At 48.6% G+C, this 21,007-nt stretch overlaps 1 protein-coding gene across 2 annotated transcripts in view; it reads left to right on the top strand.

Moving 5' to 3' along the window:
* The first annotated feature begins 4,358 nt into the window (after positions 1 to 4,358).
* The window catches only part of LOC131108124 (cGMP-dependent protein kinase 1), a 54,770-nt gene continuing 38,121 nt past the window's right edge, over positions 4,359 to 21,007 (top strand). Inside the window, exons 1-2 of one of the 2 annotated variants that reach the window (XM_058058921.2) lie at positions 4,359 to 4,829; positions 15,143 to 15,309. In XM_058058921.2, coding sequence (XP_057914904.2) covers positions 4,573 to 4,829; positions 15,143 to 15,309 — 424 coding nt within the window. In that variant the 5' untranslated portion in view covers positions 4,359 to 4,572. Of the gene's footprint in view, positions 4,830 to 10,106; positions 10,653 to 15,142; positions 15,310 to 21,007 lie in introns of those variants that run through there. The other variant, XM_058058920.2, reaches the window with a different exon arrangement.

Below are 21,007 nucleotides of genomic sequence, written 5' to 3' on the forward strand. Positions count from 1 at the left end.
ATGAGGATGAGCATATGAGAAGTGCTAAGCTAACATGAGGATGATGGCATGAGGAGTGCTAAGCTAACATGAGGATGAGCATATGAGAAGTGCTAAGCTAACATGAGGATGATGGCAAGAGGAGTGCTAAGCTAACATGAGGATGATGGCATGAGGAGTGCTAAGCTAACATGAGGATGAGCGTATGAGGAGTGCTCAGCTAACATGAAGATGAGTGTATGAGGAGTGCTAAGCTAACATGAGGATGATGGCATGAGGAGTGCTAAGCTAACATGAGGATGATGGCATGAGGAGTGCTAAACTAACATGAGGATGCGTGTATGAGTGCTAAGCTAACATGAGGATGATGGCATGAGGAGTGCTAAGCTAACATGAGGATGAGCATATGAGAAGTGCTAAGCTAACATGAGGATGATGGCATGAGGAGTGCTAAGCTAACATGAGGATGAGCATATGAGAAGTGCTAAGCTAACATGACGATGATGGCAAGAGAAGTGCTAAGCTAACATGAGGATGATGGCATGAGGAGTGCTAAGCTAACATGAGGATGATGGCATGAGGAGTGCTAAGCTAACATGAGGATGAGCGTATGAGTGCTAAGCTAACATGAGGATGAGCGCATGAGGAGTGCTAAGCTAACATGAGGATGAGTGTATGAGTGCTAAGCTAACATGAGGATGATGGCATGAGGAGTGCTAAGCTAACATGAGGATGATGGCATGAGGAGTGCTAAGCTAACATGAGGATGAGTGTATGAGTGCTAAGCTAACATGAGGATGATGGCATGAGGAGTGCTAAGCTAACATGAGGATGAGCATATGAGAAGTGCTAAGCTAACATGAGGATGATGGCATGAGGAGTGCTAAGCTAACATGAGGATGAGCATATGAGAAGTGCTAAGCTAACATGAGGATGATGGCATGAGGAGTGCTAAGCTAACATGAGGATGATGGCATGAGGAGCGCTAAGCTAACATGAGGATGAGCGCATGAGGAGCGCTAAGCTAACATGAGGATGAGCGTATGAGTGCTAAGCTAACATGAGGATGAGCGCATGAGGAGTGCTAAGCTAACATGAAGATGAGTGTATGAGTGCTAAGCTAACATGAGGATGATGGCATGAGGAGTGCTAAGCTAACATGAGGATGATGGCATGAGGAGTGCTAAGCTAACATGAGGATGATGGCATGAGGAGTGCTAAGCTAACATGAGGATGATGGCATGAGGAGTGCTAAGCTAACATGAGGATGATGGCATGAGGAGTGCTAAGCTAACATGAGGATGATGGCATGAGGATGATGGCATGAGGAGTGCTAAGCTAACATGAGGATGATGGCATGAGGAGTGCTAAGCTCACATGAGGATGATGGCATGAGGAGCGCTAAGCTAACATGAGGATGAGCGCATGAGGAGTGCTAAGCTAACATGAGGATGATGGCATGAGGAGCGCTAAGCTAACATGAGGATGAGCGCATGAGGAGTGCTAAGCTAACATGAGGATGATGAAGTTCTTTCTTCATGAGTCTTTGGACTGGTTTGAACGTTGAGTGTCCTGAGGTGGATGCTGAGATGAGATCAAAGGCCCGTCGGCTGCCCCCAAATGCATCCAATCCCAACCTGACGCCGTCGTTTTAAAGCACGGCCTTGGCCGCACACCTGGAGGAGCACAGGAATGCCGAGCCATCCCGCCCCCGCCCCGCCCCCCAGCCATGCAACAAGGAATCTACCCGTGTGAATGTTGAAAGAAAGCAAGTATCGGGAGCGTGATTGCTAAATCCATTTCCTGTCTCCCGTGCAACGCCGGCGATCGATCAGCGGGCCGGAATAAGAGATCATGTTACAATGTGACTGCATCTGGCAACCTGCTTCCACGCCTTCTTTTCTTGGACTTGCTGGAAAGTAGAGAAACATGTAAAAACTTCTCGCCTGTTCGGGTCTCACGCCTCCAGGGACGGCAGATCCAGAAAGAACCGTCCAGCCGATAACGACGGGCTTCATATGCGCTCACCGGACGGACATGGAGGAGGAGTCGGGCTGTCCCATTACGGAGCTGCCTCCTTTGATCTTCAGCCTTGGAAGGCACCAGGAGATGAAGATGATGAGTGTGGTTGTGGCTGATGAGCAAATCTATTCCTTCAACACATGGCCAGCACACAGCTGCTGATACCTGCTGGAGAAGAGAGCTGCTGTTGGAGTTGGAGAATTCCTGCAGTTTGTCATTGAGGACATTAAAACTGATGATGTGTTCGATGCCGTGTGTCACATCCCCCCTGTTCGCCCGTGCATGTGGTGCCTGTCACGTGCGTGCTGGTAAAGATGGAACACGCCCCTGGTCCCGCCCCTCTAACTGCTCGTCTTCCAGGAAAGCCATGACTTAACACCTGCCCCCCCCCCCCCCCTGTAAGATGATCCGTCCCCCAAGGCCAACAAACAAGAGACCACCCTGCTTCTTTCTTTGGGATGTGACCCGTATCGTGCACGAACCGGCGCTGCTGCATTTCTAGCAGTCCGCAAATAAACGCCTTCCTCACACCAACGATACCATCTGAATGGGCCCGGATGATACGGCACGATACCATCTGAATGGGCCTGGATGATACGGCACGATACCATCTGAATGGGCCCGGATGATACGGCACGATACCATCTACTTGGGCCCGGATGATACGGCACGATACCATCTACTTGGGCCCGGATGATACGGCACGATACCATCTACTTGGGCCTGGATGATACGGCACGATACCATCTACTTGGGCCCGGATGATACGGCACGATACCATCTGAATGGGCCCGGATGATACGGCACGATACCATCTGAATGGGCCCGGAAGATACGGCACGATACAATCTGAATGGGCCCGGATGATATGGCACGATACCATCTACTTGGGCCTGGATGATACGGCACGATACCATCTGAATGGGCCCGGAAGATACGGCACGATACCATCTGAATGGGCCCGGATGATACCTTGTACTTGTAGATGTAAACGTCTTTGTGGTAGATGATGTAGTAGTAGTGTGTACACAGTACACAGATGGGCATGTATCGTTGATGATATGAGTTCAATAGCATTCAAATTCAAACAATTCCATGGAAAACATGGTTTAAAGAGTATGAATGGCTTTTTCATGAATAGGACGCTGCCTTGCGAGTGCACCCTTGCCCCCCCCCCCCCCCCATATGACAGGGGTCACAGAAGGTGAGTCATAATTTAGCAGCGTCATTATCATCACGAGCGCTGGTGCATGCATAATTCATGTATTTACTTGTTCTTCCTTTCCTTGCCTTCCAATCCTGGCAGTCACCTGGAGACGCCAAAGACTCACGGATATCACGCTGATATTCCGTGGATATATCCAAGAATTAGGGGTGGAATAATGTGTCGTAAAGTCAGTAAATGTTGAATGCGGGGCTAATAAGAGGCTGGATGAAGACCAGAGGCCAAGTGGCAGACCGGAGGGGGAAATACAGAAAATCTTCTCTATTTTTAACCCCCCCCCCCACCGCCCCCCCAGCTCTTCATAACTGAAACGGATTTAGACAGTAGCGTGTAAAAAAAAAAAAAGAGATGAATCAAGACGAAGCAGCCTGAGATGTACTCGGTACCAACCTCTCCACAAGTCATGCCGGCAAAGTACGTCGCTATGCTAATTAGCAACATAAAACTCTTCCCATCTTGCTTCATTGGCCGAAGCATCAATGTGTACGGCCATCATCACATCACTGCACAGGTATCATCATACTGCACAAACATCATCATACTGCACAAATGTCTTTATACTGCCCGTCATCATACTGCACAAACATCATACTGCACAGGTGTCATCATACTACACAAACATCATCATATTGCACAAACATCATACTGCACAGGTGTCATCATACTACACAAACATCATCATATTGCACAAACATCATACTGCACATTATCATATTGCACAAACATAATTATACTGCACATCACCATACTGCACAAACATACTCTGTGTATTGGATACCACAGTGTATTGCATGTTCTGTCTATGGGATACTTCTGTGTACTGCATGCTCTGTGTATCAGATACTACAGTGTACTGCATGCTCCGTGTATGGATACTACAGTATGTGTGTACTAGAACAAGCAGCCAACTATTAAAGGCACAGTACGTGACGTGCACTAAGTCTGTGCACGCGCTCTATAAACAAGTGTTTTCGTCCCCTTGCAGGGAGGAAGAGGAGGAGGAGGAGGAGGAAGAGCTGCTGTCATTGGTTTTCTCAATGAGACATCATCGCTACACCCCCCACCCCCTCCCCACCCACCCCACCCCGACCAGCCCCTCCCCACCCCCTCCCACCCCGCTCGGCTGCCAGGTTCCGGCGGTCGCTGATCGGTTGAGGAGCAGCTCGCCGGGCCGATCCTACCGAGTGGAGCCGGCCAGAGGAGGAGTGAAGGACGGGAGCCTTGGGGGGATTTTCCACGCGGAGCATCGCCACCCCGCCTGCGCGTTCGTGTCGGCGTCCGTCCGTGTGGAGCCTTTTGGGAGGAGGGGCAAACAAAGCCGAGGAAAAAGTTGTGAAGAAGCCAGCATGGGTGAGCTGGAGGAGGACTTCGCCAAGGTCCTGCTGCTCAAAGAGGAGAGGATCCGGGACTTGGAGCGGCGCCTGTCGGACCGGGAGGAGGAGATCCAGGAGCTGAAGAGGAAGCTTCACAAATGTCAGTCGGTTCTTCCCAGCGCACAACTTATCGGGCCGAGGACCCGGCGGGCTCAGGGCATCTCGGCCGAACCGCAGACCCACCAGGACCTGTCGAGACAGACCTTCCGGAAATATGCCAAGTCAGACCGGTAAGTCCCCCCCCCCCCCCCCGGCGTGCCAACGTGCACCCCGATGCCGCCGTGGGTCGCAACTTTCTTCTCTGGCTTAACGTTTGGTTTGGGATGAATGGAGCGGAGCTTCCATTCTCCTCGCCGATGACGCAGCTCGTCCAAGAGCTCCTAATTGATCCGATCCATCACCGGGGCCCCCGGGGGCCCAGGCCGGAGGAAGTGTGATGCATTATTGGCTTTTAGTAGCCCGAGTGCATGTCTGAGGATATTTAATACTCCATTAGAAGACTTGCACCGTGTTGGACCAGATGCTTCCTGCCTTTTCCACCTACGTCTGGTCACGTGACCTGGCGGACGCCAAACGTCCTGATGTCTTCCGAAGAAATATCACCTTTGTAACGCCGTCTAACACACAAATACACACAATATCACCTTTGTAACGGCCTCCAACCAAAATTCACCAAATATCACCTTTGTAATGCCGTCTAACACACAAATATGCCAAATATCTCCTTTGTAACGCCATGCAACTCACAAACACGCCAAATATCACAGTTGTAACGGCGTCTAACACACAAATGCCCCAAATATCACGTTTGTAACGCCATCCAGCACCCAATATCACGTTTGTAACGGCATCCAAACGAAATTCACCAAATATCACGTTTGTAACGCCATCTAACACACAAATACACCAAATATCACCATTTTGTAACGCCATCTAACACACAAATACACCAAATATCACCTTTGTAACGCCGTCTAACACACAAATACACCAAATATCACTTTTCTAACGCCATCTAACACACAAATACACCAAATATCACCTTTGTAACGCCATCTAACACACATATACGTCAAATATCACCTTTGTAACGCCATCTAACACACAGATACGTCAAATATCACCTTTGTAACGCCATCTAACACACAGATACGTCAAATATCACCTTTGTAACGCCGTCTAACACACAAATACACCTAATATCAACTTTGTAACGCAATGAAACACACAATGCACCCAATATCTGCATTGTAACACAATCTAACACACAAATATACCCAATATCACCTTTGTAACGCCATCTAACAAACAAATATACCCAATATCACCTTTGTAACGCCATCTAACAAACAAATATACCCAATATCGCCTTTGTAACGCCATCTAACACACAAATATACCCAATATCACCTTTGTAACACCATCTAACACACAAATATACCCAATAATCACCTTTGTAACACCATCTAACACAAATATACCCAATAATCACCTTTGTAACACCATCTAACACACAAATATACCCAATATCACCTTTGTAATGCCATCTAACACACAAATATACCCAATATCACCTTTGTAACGCCATCTAACACACAAATATACCCAATATCACCTTTGTAACACCATCTAACACACAAATATACCCAATATCACCTTTGTAACGCCATCTAACACACAAATATACCCAATATCACCTTTGTAACACCATCTAACACACAAATATACCCAATAATCACCTTTGTAACGCCATCTAACACACAAATATACCCAATATCACGTTTGTAACACCATCTAACAAACAAATATACCCAATATCACGTTTGTAATGCCATCTAACACACAAATACAGCAAATATTACCTTTGTAACGCCCCCTAGCACACAGGTAGCACCTGTTACATATGATAGGGTTTATAAATCAAATTCATATTTCCCCTCAGGTGTCCTAACTTGCAATATTCAAGCCAAATTGGGGCATCTCATTATGTACATTCATTAGGAGCCTCTTTTTGGCCAAACTCCACCCACCTGAAAATACACCCAAAAAATGAAAATGTGTCAAACTGCCCATGTTGGGGACCCCCTGCTCTGTCAGGCCGCAGTGGAAGAAGGATCTATTTATCCGCTGGCACCAGCCGTCGGTGGCGGGCTCCGCTCATCGGATTACGGCAACATGGAGCAACGGATCCTCTTTCTATTGATCGGCATCGGAAAAAGGCTGAGCTGGGATGTTAGGGAGGTGAAATTGAAAGCCCAGAGGTGCTTTGAAGGACGGCGAGTGGGCTTTTTTCATCGTGACAGGATGTTTGATGCCGGGGGCGCCTGCTGAGATCAACTTTTCTTTGGCCCCGCCTCTTGACTCTATAGGTCATTTGTACACCATCTGGAGCTCACCTGCTTCTCACCTGCTTCTCACCTGCTTCTCACCTGCTTCTCACCTGCTTCTCACCTGCTTGGGCTGCAGGACCACCATCACCCCTCAGCGACACACTCCACATATATCTATATCTATATCTATATCTATATCTATATCTATATCTATATCTATATCTATATCTATATCTATATCTATATCTATATCTATATCTATATCTATATCTATATCTATATCTATATGTAGTGTCATGGCTGGGTGGCTGTCATGGGTGGTTGGCACGGGGGGGTGGGTGTCAGGGGTGTGTGTTGCACATTAGGTCGCTGCCAGTGGCTGTCTGTGTGGCTCCTCCTCCTCCGCCTGGCCTGAAGCGAGCGGGGGCGGCTGGTGTGCCAGCGTGAGCCGTGGGCGAGGCGAAGGCCAGTCTGTGACCGGCTTTGGCATGGACCAGGAGGAGAGCAGGCATGGGAGCGATTTGATGGACGGATCGGGACTTGCAGGGGAGGGCGTGGCCACTGGGGTCTCCCGTGTGGCCCGCTAGGTGTGCCCTTTTTAGGGTGGCATGAGGATGGGGGTGGATGCCCCCGCCTCTACGAAGCTTCTGAAGCCGGCCCAGGTGACCTGAGGCCTGTGGTCTGTCCTGATGGCGTCAGCAAGGAGAGGAAGTCCGCGGTCACGTTGGTGGTGACGGCCCATGGGGACATTTGGCGTGAGGTCTTAGGTCACCAGAGGAGGCGGGCCCACGGCACTGAGGGCCACGGCACTGAGGGCCACGGCACTGAGGGCCACGGCACTGAGGGCCACGGCACTGAGGGCCACGGCACTGAGGGCCACGGCACTGAGGGCCACGGCACTGAGGGCCACGGCACTGAGGGCCACGGCACTGAGGGCCACGGCACTGAGGGCCACGGCACTGAGGGCCACGGCAGAAGCACACAAAGGTCGTGAAGTAGCAGACACAGATGGGAAGCCCTTCGTCCTCCTCTGCCCATCCTCGCTTGTAACCACGTGACGCCTGGCCGCCACCCTCTTGCTGCTGATCCTTTAATTCACCGCTAGAGGGCAGCTGTGCTCTTCCGTCTTCTTCCTGTGTGGTCACATGGTTCCCTGCTTCTTCTCTCCTTGTCTCATTTTATTCGGACGCCCACTAACTCTCCGTCCCATCTGATCGGCCTTGACACCTTATTTGTGCTCAGCTGATTGCCGGCAGATGACTTCAGGGATGTGTGCGGACAAACAAGACGAGAGGACAAATGTTGGGACGTTTTGTGGCGCCGGCGTGGATGCTTTGTCCCACAACGGGAATGAATGAAGAAGGCCTTGGTGGGAGAAGGATGTGTCTGTAACCCTCAGAAAAGACAAGAACATCCAAAGCAGTGGCTGCCTCCCTTTACTGGGCCCGGCGTGTCACGGAACCCCGCTAATGAATGGCAACGGGCGGATAGAGGGCCATCTAGTGGCGGAGCATGGGATTGTTCTGGAGCATCCATCCATCCATCCATCCATCCATTCTTTCATTCATTCATTTTCTATGGCTTATCCTCACGAGGGTCGCAGGGGTGCTGGAGCCTATCCCAGCTGTCTTGGGGAGAGGCGGGTCCACCCTGGACTGGTGGCCAGCCAATCCCAGGGCACATATAGACAAACAACCATTCCCACCCACATTCATACCTATGGACAATTTCAGGGGGGGGGGGGCAATGAAGCTATCATGGTTTTAGAATGGGGGGAGGAAACCGGAGTACCCAGAGAAAACCCACACATGCACGGGGAGAACATGCAAACTCCACACAGAGATGGCTGAGGGTGGAATTGAACTCGGGTGTCCTAGCTGCGAGGCCTGCACGCTAACCAGTCTTTAGGAGCAATTTAGTGTAACTCCATCATTTCCATCAGCTCACCTCATGTCTCATCCAGTCTTGGTATCAGCTTCCCATTCAGATAGAATCATATCAGCAAACATGGCTACAGCCTACATATCATATATGATACATGTCATATATATCATATCATATATATGATACTGTAGTATATGTATGTTTTAGCTACAGCCTACATATCATATATGATACATGTCATATATATCATATCATATATATGATACTGTAGTATATGTATGTTTTAGCTACAGCCTACATATCATATATGATACATGTCATATATATCATATCATATATATGATACTGTAGTATATGTATGTTTTAGCTACTGCCTACATATCACATATGATACATGTCATATATATCATATCATATATATGATACTGTAGTATATGTATGTTTTAGCTACAGCCTACATATCATATATGATACATGTCATATACTATATCATATCATATGTATGATACTGTAGTATATGTATGTTTTAGCTACTGCCTACATATATATGATACATGTCATATATATCATATCATATATATGATACTGTAGTATATGTATGTTTTAGCTACAGCCTACATATCATATATGATACATGTCATATATATCATATCATATATATGATACTGTAGTATATGTATGTTTTAGCTACAGCCTACATATCATATATGATACATGTCATATATATCATATCATATATATGATACTGTAGTATATGTATGTTTTAGCTACAGCCTACATATCATATATGATACATGTCATATATATCATATCATATATATGATACTGTAGTATATGTATGTTTTAGCTACTGCCTACATATATATGATACATGTCATATATATCATATCATATATATGATACTGTAGTATGTTTTAGCTACTGCCATGACATGTATCATATATGATATATATGATACATGTCATATATATCATATAAAGTATATGATACTGTAGTATATGTATGTTTTAGCTACTGCCTACATATATACTATGATGTATATATGATGCTGTATAAGTACTGCATCTACTGTATGTATACAAGTTATTCGTGGCTGTGCATTATTTAGCCCACAGTGACTGAAGGTGTAGAATGGGTGAGTTTTTGCAGGAAATGAGAGGGGGGGGGGGGGGGGTCGTGTGCATGACAGTTGGTTCCGGCTGCACCGCGCCTCGGATTCCTGTAGGCGCCCTTCTCTCCATGCACTCCCCGCCTGACGCGCGCGGCAGCCGGAAAGAGAGAAGCGGAGGGAGGGAGACGGAGAGAGAAAGTTTGCGCGGTCGGGACGGAGCCCGGCATGTCGGCGGCGGGATTGAGCGCGCATAGCTCCGCGTAAACGGCCGACATCCGCCAGCGAGTGCCGTGACGCAGAAGGGGTGGCGGCGGTGGTACGAGGGGGGGCACCGGGGCTGTCGATGCCGGATAAAGTTTGCCGGCGACGTGGCAGAGGAGCGAGGACAGACACCCGAGCGTGACAAGTTGTCCCCGAACCATGGGCACCCTGCGCGACCTGCAGTACGCGCTCCAGGAGAAGATCGAGGAGCTTCGCCAGCGGGACGCGCTCATCGACGAGCTGGAGCTGGAGCTGGACCAGAAAGACGAGCTGATCCAGAGGCTGCAGAACGAGCTGGACAAGTACCGCTCGGTCATCAAACCCGCAACGCAGCAGGTCCACAAGCAGAGCGAGCTGCACTCGGAGCAGCAGCGCACCAAGAGGCAGGCCATCTCGGCAGAGCCCACCGCCTTCGACATCCACGATCTCAGCCACGTCACGCTGCCTTTCTACCCCAAAAGTACCCAGTAGGTGCCCCCGCTGTCTGTCGGCGCTTTGCTTTCTTACTCGCCGATCGTTGCTCTTTTCTTCATGGTGCGTAATCCTGCTGGAGGCGCAGCAGCTGGACCACCTGTGGGACGACCTGTAGGACCACATGTGGAATAGGACCACCTGTAGGACCATATGTGGAATAGGACCACCTGTAGGACCACATGTGGAATAGGACCACCTGTAGGACCACATGTGGAATAGGACCACCTGTAGGACCACATGTGGAATAGGACCACCTGTAGGACCACATGTGGAATAGGACCACATGTGGAATAGGACCACATGTGGAATAGGAGCACCTGTAGGACCTGCAGGAGCACCTGTAGGATAGGAGGATGGGAGCACCCGTAGGATGGGAGCACCCATAGGTAGAGGCACCCGTAGTAGCTAGTTGGTTGGTTGATTGGTTAGCTAGTTGGTTGGTTGTTTACTTTGTTGATAGTTTTGCTAGTTGGTTGGTTGGTTGGTTGGTCTGGTGAAGTGGGTGTATTGTGACAGCCCTGGGTGTGTTGGTTGGTTGATGGGCTGGGACGGTGGAGCAGTGGACAATGAGGTGCTACTTTCAAGGGGTCACATGACCGACCACGCTGCTGTCTCCTGCTGGCGGGTGACATGTCACTCGGTGCTCAAGTCCCGTGCAGGGTCTTCCAGGAAGAGCGTGCGGGTTTGATGCCGTGCAGGGAGAATTTTCCACAAGCTGGCAGCAGATTTAGATGAAAGTGTTTGAAAGGCTGGAGTGTGCCAAAGCGTGTTTAAACAAGCTGCCATTGGCTGACAGGGAGTCTTCGCAGGCCCTCCGTCTATGTTTACCTTCACATTTGGCTTGGAGGCCCCCCCTCTCTTTCTCTTTCTCTCTCTCTCTCTCTCTCTCTCTCTCTCTCTCTCTCTACTTTTAAGATGTACCACTTTCATCATGCTCACTTTGGCTTCTTGCATCAGCTTGTTCTCTGCACGTCACCATCTTGCATCTATGATCTGCTCAGCCGAAGGGACCGCATGGTGGACACCACCTCTCTCTCTGCGTCAAAGAAATGAAATATCTCCATCTCACCATCATCCCTGGGCTGATGTTAGGGATGATGTCATCATATTCATCAATGCAATAACATTACAAATTGCTCATCTTTAAATACTCCAATGAGGCGAGATCACCTGTACTGTACAGGTGAGCAAAGCAAGCGCTCCTTTTTTTCTCCTGCCTGTCCTTTTTTCCCCTCAGCTCACTTGGACACAAACATTCACTTTTTTAGGAAAACATTTCACATTCACATTCCTCAACGCTTCCATTGATGGGAAACCAAGGAGCCACCTGAAACCTTTGAACATGCAAACGCTTGGCCAGACCTCCATGGCATCACAGCAGCTGCTGGAGCCTCTGCCCGACTACAGTGCACCTTGCTGGGCCGCAGCAGGTGGCTACTCCCCCTCCTGGTAGTACTCCTGGACTAGTAGTCATGTCATGGTATTACTGGTAGTAGGGTTAGTAGTATTCCTGTACTGGTAGTAATATTTGCCCATGCTACTCCAGGGGTGCAGACACTAGAAGTCCCTGTGAGAAGAGCAGTAGATATTAGGAAGTGATGGTCATGGTGCCACACGGTTCAGGAGCACTAAGTTACGTGTAGGACTTATACGAGAGTTACGTGTAGGACTTATACGAGAGTTACGTGTAGGACTTATACGAGAGTTACGTGTAGGACTTATACGAGAGTTACGTGTAGGACTTATACGAGAGTTACGTGTAGGACTTATACGAGAGTTACGTGTAGGACTTATACGAGAGTTACATGTAGGACTTATACGAGAGTTACGTGTAGGACTTATACGAGAGTTACGTGTAGGACTTATGTGAGAGTTACGTGTAGGACTTATACGAGAGTTACGTGTAGGACTTATACGAGAGTTACGTGTAGGACTTATACGAGAGTTACGTGTAGGACTTATACGAGAGTTACGTGTAGGACTTATACGAGAGTTACGTGTAGGACTTATACGAGAGTTATAAGATACATGGCGTTTTCCCCGGGGGTCCATGGAGTGAAACCAGCAGTGGGTTGAGTTAGAAGGTAAAGTTTGTGTTGCTAAGCAGGAAACGGAAGGTAAGTAAGAGGTAGAAGCGCTTAGGTTTGTGTCTATTTTTAAGGCAGCTAATGCATTTGCTAGCACAGCAGTTGCTAAGAGACAGATCCCTGTACAGCTTTATGCAATATGTATTTTAAAGAAGTGAAAACAATATCTACTCTCATTCCCCAAATAGAGTGCTGTCTTCTTGGGGGGGGGGCAGCAGGAGCACATGATGCCGCCAACGAGGTGGCTGAGATAGAACCGTCAGTGCTGGGGAGACAAAGAAAGAGAAGACATTCATTCACAGCTCGGAAGGTCGTCATGATGATACAACGCTGACTTGATGGGGGCGGTCCTTGCTGCACTTCCATCAATAAATGCAAGAGCACGCCGGACACGCCCCTCTTTAACACGCACTGTGTAAGCACATTGCTTACAGATGTATATTTTATGGGGGAGGGGGGCGCAACATCTGGCAAGATTAAAACGTGACAAGATTTCAGGAAGAGGGTTCATTGCTGTCATCACCTTGGTTGCATAGAACAACGACATGCACAGAGTGAGCCTCTTGTCAGTCGTACGGTGTGGTGGGAGGGGGCGGAGCATACACAGAGTGCAGAAGGGTGTAGCCTGGTGAGGAGCAATACAGGGTAACGTAGTAGAAAGGAGTACATTGCAGTATATGGTCGTACTGTATGTATTTTCCTTGTACTTTTCTCATGTTGAAACATTTCATCGAGCCAATGGCGTGTCAGGTCGTCAGGTCTCGTCCCACGAGTGCCTCGTGATCGCCCTGCAGCGTCAGAGTCGTCATTCCTGGTCATATCACCCAGATTGAACATTCCGCCATCCCAGGAATACGACAATAGGGACGCAAACAGTCGACACTTCCTGGATGGAACCATGGGCTGGCTCCTAAGGAGCGGAAAGAAAGTCACCTCTGGACTTTGAAGCTCAAAGTTCCAAGTGCGTTCATTTCCTCCGGGAAAGTACTGGAAGGATTGTTGAAAGTAGTCGTAAATGTGCTTCTGCTCCCGGGGGGGTGGGGGGTGGGGGGGCAGGCCAGGCATTTTCTGTCTACGTGAATAATAGTTTCTGCTGGGGTGGAAACATCATGAAGGCCTTTTTCACGGAGTAGTAGTACTTATACTCCCAGTATTTCTTGGTGAAATCATTTCCTAGTAGAATGTTTGCTGAAGTATGTTTGCTCATTGGCTAGTGGTGATGATGATGATGATGATGGTGTTGTGGCGTTCCCGTCTTGCCTCCAAGGCCCGCTGGTGCTCCTCACACGTCCATCGTCTCCCCCAGCTGCTCCTATTCCCCACAAGCCTTATTCTTAGGCCACGCCTCTTTCTTGCCCCCCAGCAGCATATTTTGTCCTTTTAAGGAAAGGCTGGCCGAGTGGAGGCGGTCAAATACATCATCCTTGCTCTTTATTGGGGTGTGCTGCTCACTGTGGCCCCCCCAGGCCCAGCGATGACATCTCGGAGGGGGGGGGGGGTTTCCAGTGTGAGCTTGAAAGCCAGCGTCTGACCCGCTAACCTCAGCAAAACATCACGTCTTCCACGAGGGAGCTGTCACGGTAAAATCAGCCCCCGAGCCCCGCGGCTGTAAAAAGACGGCGGGCGTGACCCCCCCCAACCCCCAAGACGCGGTTTCAGTGTCACGCTGCATTCTCAGGAGCCTGATGAGGCCGGGCGATGCTGGCATTGCAGCCAGAGATGTCACATGACCACCGGAGATGCCGGCATCGCTAGCTCATAGTGAAGCTAGCTTATCTCAGCCCCGCCTGTCTTCTCATCTCCTTTGATGGGCTTCCATCTCGTCTGGTCTCATGATCTCATCCGAGCTCACGAGCTGACATACAGTGAGTCAGATGAGATACACGCTTGAGATAAGGGGGGCGAGATGATCATAAAAAACTTAGTCCAATGAGAAGGACCAAGTTGAATGAGAAGAGGTGAGATGAGAAACAGTAGTGGCCGACTTATGGAGATGTAGGAGGGCTCCAGGACGTGGTCTTGGTTGGCATCCGTGTCCTCTAGTCAGGACGTGGTCTTGGTTGGCATCCGTGTCTTCTAGTCAGGCGTGGTCTTGGTTGGCATCCGTGTCTTCTAGTCAGGCGTGGTCTTGGTTGGCATCCGTGTCTTCTAGTCAGGACGTGGTCTTGGTTGGCATCCGTGTCCTCTAGTCAGGACATGGTCTTGGTTGGCATCCGTGTCCTCTAGTCAGGACGTGGTCTTGGTTGGCATCCGTGTCCTCTAGTCAGGACGTGGTCTTGGTTGGCATCCGTGTCTTCTCGTCTAGTGGTTGGCATTTGCATGTGGCTAACAGCATGAACATCATGGCTAACATCATGGCTAACATCATGGCTAACATCTGTTCCCTTCATCCGAAGGTCCAAAGATCTGATCAAAGAGGCCATCCTAGACAACGACTTCATGAAGAACCTGGAGCTGTCGCAGATCCAAGAGATCGTGGACTGCATGTATCCGGTGGAGTACGGGAAGGACAGTTGCATCATCAAGGAGGGCGATGTGGGCTCGCTGGTCTACGTCATGGAAGGTAAGAGCATCTTCTTATCGTGGTGACGTGCATCTTTGTGGCATGGATAGCATGTGATGATGAGCAAGCCTTGATTAGCCTTGATTAGCATAGATTAGCACTTAGCACATGCTAAGTGATCCAGGACCCGTCAGCGTCCATCAAGTTGTCATTCTAGGATCAAATAGGACAAAGCAGAAGACAAAGTAGCAGCAGCTACGCTACACACGGTCCTATGGGCCAAGTGGTGTGGAACTACCACGCTGCCTCAACGGGCAGCTGAAGAGGTCGGAACAGGAAGTCGATGTTCTGTGGAAACGCCCCATTTCCTCTGGTTGGCCTCGGTTTCTGCACATTATTGCATACGCTAAAGAAAAGTAGAAAGTATGAAAAGTATATTGCTATCTACTATGATCATTTCTACTGCGTTCCACTCTTCCGCCCTCTGTGTGTATGCTCACGGCCCCGCCTCCACCCACCCAGACAAAGAGACTATGACTAACGAGGGCTCACTCTGTTCATGGCGTCTTGCTGTGGAACTAAAGTACCAAGATGCTGACAGCAATGCTCAGAGTGAACTCTTGCTCAGCTGGTAGAGCGTCCATGGTCCTCCAACCTGAGGTTTGCTGCCGGGATCCTCCGCCCTCCTGGGACCGTGTGGCCTAGCCTTGGGTAAGATGGTTGGACTTGCTGTAGGTTTGGTGTAGGACCGTACGTGTGGACATTCTTTCCACCCCACCTGAACAACGTGTGCCCGCAACAAGAAGCAATAATTGGAGAACCATATTACAGATATTACAGATATTACAGATATTACAGATATTACAGATGATATTACAGATATTACAGATATTACACGCAAAGGCCAAGGACATGCTTTGGAGAATGCCGATATCGATCTCTTGATCTCAGCCACGTTCCTGGAGGCTCAACTTCTCCTGACGTACTTTTGATGGCAAACATAGGAGCAGATGCACCCGCTTCCACCCTTCCTACACGCCACGTATGTACACAGTATGTACCTACATTATCACATACTACAGTATTCATTGGTACGGGAAAAGGCCGTAATGATACTGTGTCAAAGCCCAGGGCAGTGATACTGATAAAATCTAGAGTTTAACCATGTCCAGTATCAGCCCCCGTAGCTGTCCACTCAGAGCGCGCTGCTCTGGTATCGTGCCCGTGAAACAACCAATCAGAGAACAGCACACGAGTGCTTAGTGCCTAGTGCTTCTCCAGTCACCAAAAAACCCAAACTTGATTTATGGAACTTTAATTGCCAGACATTGATAAGATAAGACTATTGATAAAATATTATTGTTGAAATATTTTTGCAATTGTTGTGTTTACACTGTTTACATATAATACCTGTAATAAACTGAACATTTTCTGGAAACAAAATGGTCTTTTGAATAAATACTACGTGATAATAAGCTCATGATTAAATAGTATGTGATAATAAGTTCATCACATGGTTTGTCTGATACTGACATTTGGGGGCATGATACCTGGCCTGATACCAGACAAACCATGTGATAACCTATAACTATATACCTTTTTAAACATGTACCATAGCAACACATGTAGCTACTTCAACCCTTCCAATTACACATTATGTACACAGTATGTACCTATACCTACTATATACCTTTTTAAACATGTACCGTACCAACTACTTCAACCCTTCCAAATACACATATACCCTACAGTATGTACCCTACAGTATGTACCCTACAGTATGTACCCTACAGTATATACCTTTTTAAACGTACATGTAGCTACTTCAACTGTTCCAATTAACCATGGTCTTATGGAAGTATGGATCTTTGGGATGGGAGTGAGCAGATGTTATGGAAGTATGGATCTTTGGGATGGGAGTGAGGAGATGTTATGGAAGTATGGATCTTTGGGATGGGAGTGAGGAGATGTTATGGAAGTATGGATCTTTGGGATGGGAGTGAGGAGATGTGATGGAAGTATGGATCTTTGGGATGGGAGTGAGGAGATGTTATGGAAGTATGGATCTTTGGGATGGGAGTGAGGAGATGTTATGGAAGTATGGATCTTTGGGATGGGAGTGAGGAGATGTTATGGAAGTATGGATCTTTGGGATGGGAGTGAGGAGATGTTATGGAAGTATGGATCTTTGGGATGGGAGTGAGGTGATGTTATGGAAGTATGGATCTTTGGGATGGGAGTGAGGTGATGTTATGGAAGTATGGATCTTGGATCTTGCATTGGAGCGATAATGTAGCTATAGCGGCCGCTAGGCTAGCCAAACCGGCGCTGGCAGGAACGTTGATCCTTGTAGTGGAGTGTTGCAAGGTAGACCACCCAGATGGGGACGTGAAGCAGGTGGAGATAAAATGCAGATGAGCAAATTAGGGATGATGTTGGATCATTTTTGGTAGCATATGGCTTTATGGCGCTTATGATGCGGAAAGGAAACCGTAGGCTTGTCCGTGTTGTGTCTTCGATTCCTTTCTCGTTTGCTGCTGAGGGAGTCGGTAACAACGGAGGCCGGTTGTCTCATCATTTGTGGGTCTCCAATGAGCCAATCATGTCGGGGCGGCGTGATGAACGGCGGCGTGTGCGGTGACAATAAAAGCTTCGCATCTGGAAGATGAGTCATTGTCGAGGGCCTCAGTGACTTCCTCTCAATTGGAAATGTGTCTTCAGCCGCAACATTTGGTTCCTCCGGGTGAGCTTAACATTTACGTCCCCTCTAAACTCTTCTTTTGTTTGGCCGGCTCACCTCGCATTTGCCTGCACGCCGTCGGCGCTCGGCCCCATTTGCATAATGACAACATGGTGGAATAAAAGTGTCGGGCTGGCCGAAGGTCCTCAGGTGGCCCAAAGTGGGGGAAGTGGGACTTTATCACCCACGCCGACCGCTTACATGCCAGCTCAGCGTCCTTTCTCCTGGTTCATGTTTGGCATGGTCGCTGAGCACGTTGGCAAGTGCAGACCATGGCATTGAAAGGAAACACTTTATAGCAGAAGATCTTTGCAAAATAGGAAGGAGTCGTGTTGAGTTCATTTGTTATGATGTTGTTAGCTACTGTGGCTAATCCTGCAATTCAAGTCATAACTCAAATGTTTTCTTTGTAAAAAAAAGCTACATTTAAATAAAGCAGTCAAAAGAAAGAAGACGCTGAGATGATTGGCATGATGGTGCGGATGAGAGCAGCAGCGTGGCCGCCGCCTTTAATCAATCTACTTCTTTACATGATTTCATCCTCTTTATAATACACACTGCAACTCTGACAAAGAGGTTTCCATGGCAACCGGAGCCTCAAACAGGTGGGACGGGTGGCTAATGTATGCTATGCTAATGCTATTGTATCACCAATCAAAGCTGCCGGGCTGGTGCTTCCTCCCGGGCGCCAGTCATGGAGGCACCTGCCCTCGGCTTCCAGGCTGCAGCTCCACCACGATCCAGCTGGGGAAGGAGATTTAGGGATTTGCTGGGATGGCTTAAATACCCTGAAAGACGGGACCCGGGCCAACAATGAGTGACGTGTACGCCACGGCTGCAGCTTCATTTGCAGCTGCTGGCAACATTTGGATGAAAGGATCATTTAAAGGACGCCTGAACACACGTGAACACACGTGAACACACGTGAACACACGTGAACACACGTGAACACACGTGAACACACGTGAACACACGTGAACACACGTGAACACACGTGAACACGTCTATCTCGCTTCTGGGCATTCTAAGGATATAACAACAGATAAAAAGAGGCAACCATGTGATGGAATGGAGGGATGGATGGAGGGATGGATAGTTGGAGGGATGGATGGACGGACGGACGGATGGATGGAGGGAGGGAGGGAGGGAGGGAGGGAGGTTGTATGGATGGATGGATGGATATAGGTTGTATGGATGGATGGATGGATGGATGGATGGATGGATATAGGTTGTATGGATGGATGGATGGATGGATATAGGTTGTATGGATAGATGGATGGATGGATGGATATAGGTTGTATGGATAGATGGATGGATGGATGGATATAGGTTGTATGGATGGATGGATGGATGGATGGATGTAGGTTGTATGGATGGATGGATGGATGGATGTAGGTTGTATGGATGGATGGATGGATGGATGTAGGTTGTATGGATGGATGGATGGATGGATGGATATAGGTTATATGGATGGATGGATGGATGGATATAGGTTGTATGGATGGATGTATGGATGTATGGATGAATGGATGGATGGATATAGGTTGTATGGATGGATGGATGGATGGATATAGGTTGTATGGATGGATGTATGGATAGATATAGGTTGTATGAATGGATGATGGATGGATGGATGGATGGATATAGGTTGTATGGCTGGATGGATGGATGGATATAGGTTGTATGGATGGATGGATATAGGTTGTATGGATGGATGGATGGATATAGGTTGTATGGATGGATGGATGGATGGATGGATATATGTAGGTTGTATGGATGGATGGATGGATGGATATAGGTTGGATGGATGGATAGATGGATGGATGGATATAGGTTGTATGGATGGATGGATGGATATAGGTTGTATGGATGGATGGATGGATATAGGTTGTATGGATGGATGGATGGATGGATGGATGGCTGGATGGATATAGGTTGGATGGATGGATGGATGGATGGATGGATATAGGTTGTATGGATGGATGGATGGATGGATATTGGATGGGTGTATGTACGGATGGAAATAAGCTCCGTATTCAAGCCAGCAGACGGCCTTTTGCGGTGTAATATTTGAGTGGTTATGTCGCCGCCCCATCAGGTGTTGGGATTGGTACTGAAGTCCAGGACCAGGAAGGAGGTGGTGGGGGTGCAAATGGTAGTCGGCAGAGCAAATGAAGGAGGTGGACATGTCTGCTGCACTTTGGTGCTGAAATGAGGCCAGGAGGTGGTGTAGGTCAGCTGTAGTGACCGTGACCTTTGCGGAAGAAGAAAAAGCAAGCCAAAGGCTGCTCTGATGTTTGGGATTTGTCCGTGTGTCCGTAAGGGCGGAAGAAGCATCCTGACGGGATGCTGCTGGTAGCTGAGGCTGAAGGAGGAATGTTTGAGGAGCTGCTGGCCTTTTGCTGCATGTCATTAGCAGGAGTACGTGTGTAGGCAGAGAGGCGAGTGTGGGGGGGTTGGGGGGGTGATTGTGCCCACATGGATTGTACTCTGAGGGTCCTTGTGGGCCTGGCATATTCAATGATGCCCTGAGCTCCTTCTTCTTCAGCTCCAGGTGTTCCGTGTTTCCTCCACGCGTCGGCCGATCATTGGGTTTGCCAAACTGCAAGCGTAACGTTCTGGCAGCGGCGTTTGAAAATGGATTTCTACATGATGCTGGACTGGAGACCAAGAGGTTCCAGGCAGATGACGTATGTGTTTCTTCTTGGCTGCACCTGAGAATAACAATGAGGAGCAGCGTTTCCCCGGCGGGGGCCACCACTTGAGTAAGAGCAGCGTGTCAAGGCTCTTTATGTTGCGGCGCTTGAGCAGCTGCTGGATGTGATGGCGTATCGAAAGACGGATTTCCGAGCATCTTTCACGGACAACCGACGACATCCCAGGAGTCTGCTGGCTCTTCATTCCCTTGCTTTCACTTCCTGCCCCTCATCGCCTCTCACCTCGGACATCCATCCTACATCCGCCTTCATCGGAACGCCTCCACGCGCTCCTTGCTTCACCTGCACGGAGACACGATGG

This window comes from Doryrhamphus excisus, linkage group LG20 (assembly GCF_037039965.1).
Source record: "Doryrhamphus excisus strain RoL-2023G ecotype Guam linkage group LG20, RoL_Dexc_Guam_v1.1, whole genome shotgun sequence".
In the NCBI taxonomy this organism is placed as follows: domain Eukaryota; kingdom Metazoa; phylum Chordata; class Actinopteri; order Syngnathiformes; family Syngnathidae; genus Doryrhamphus; species Doryrhamphus excisus.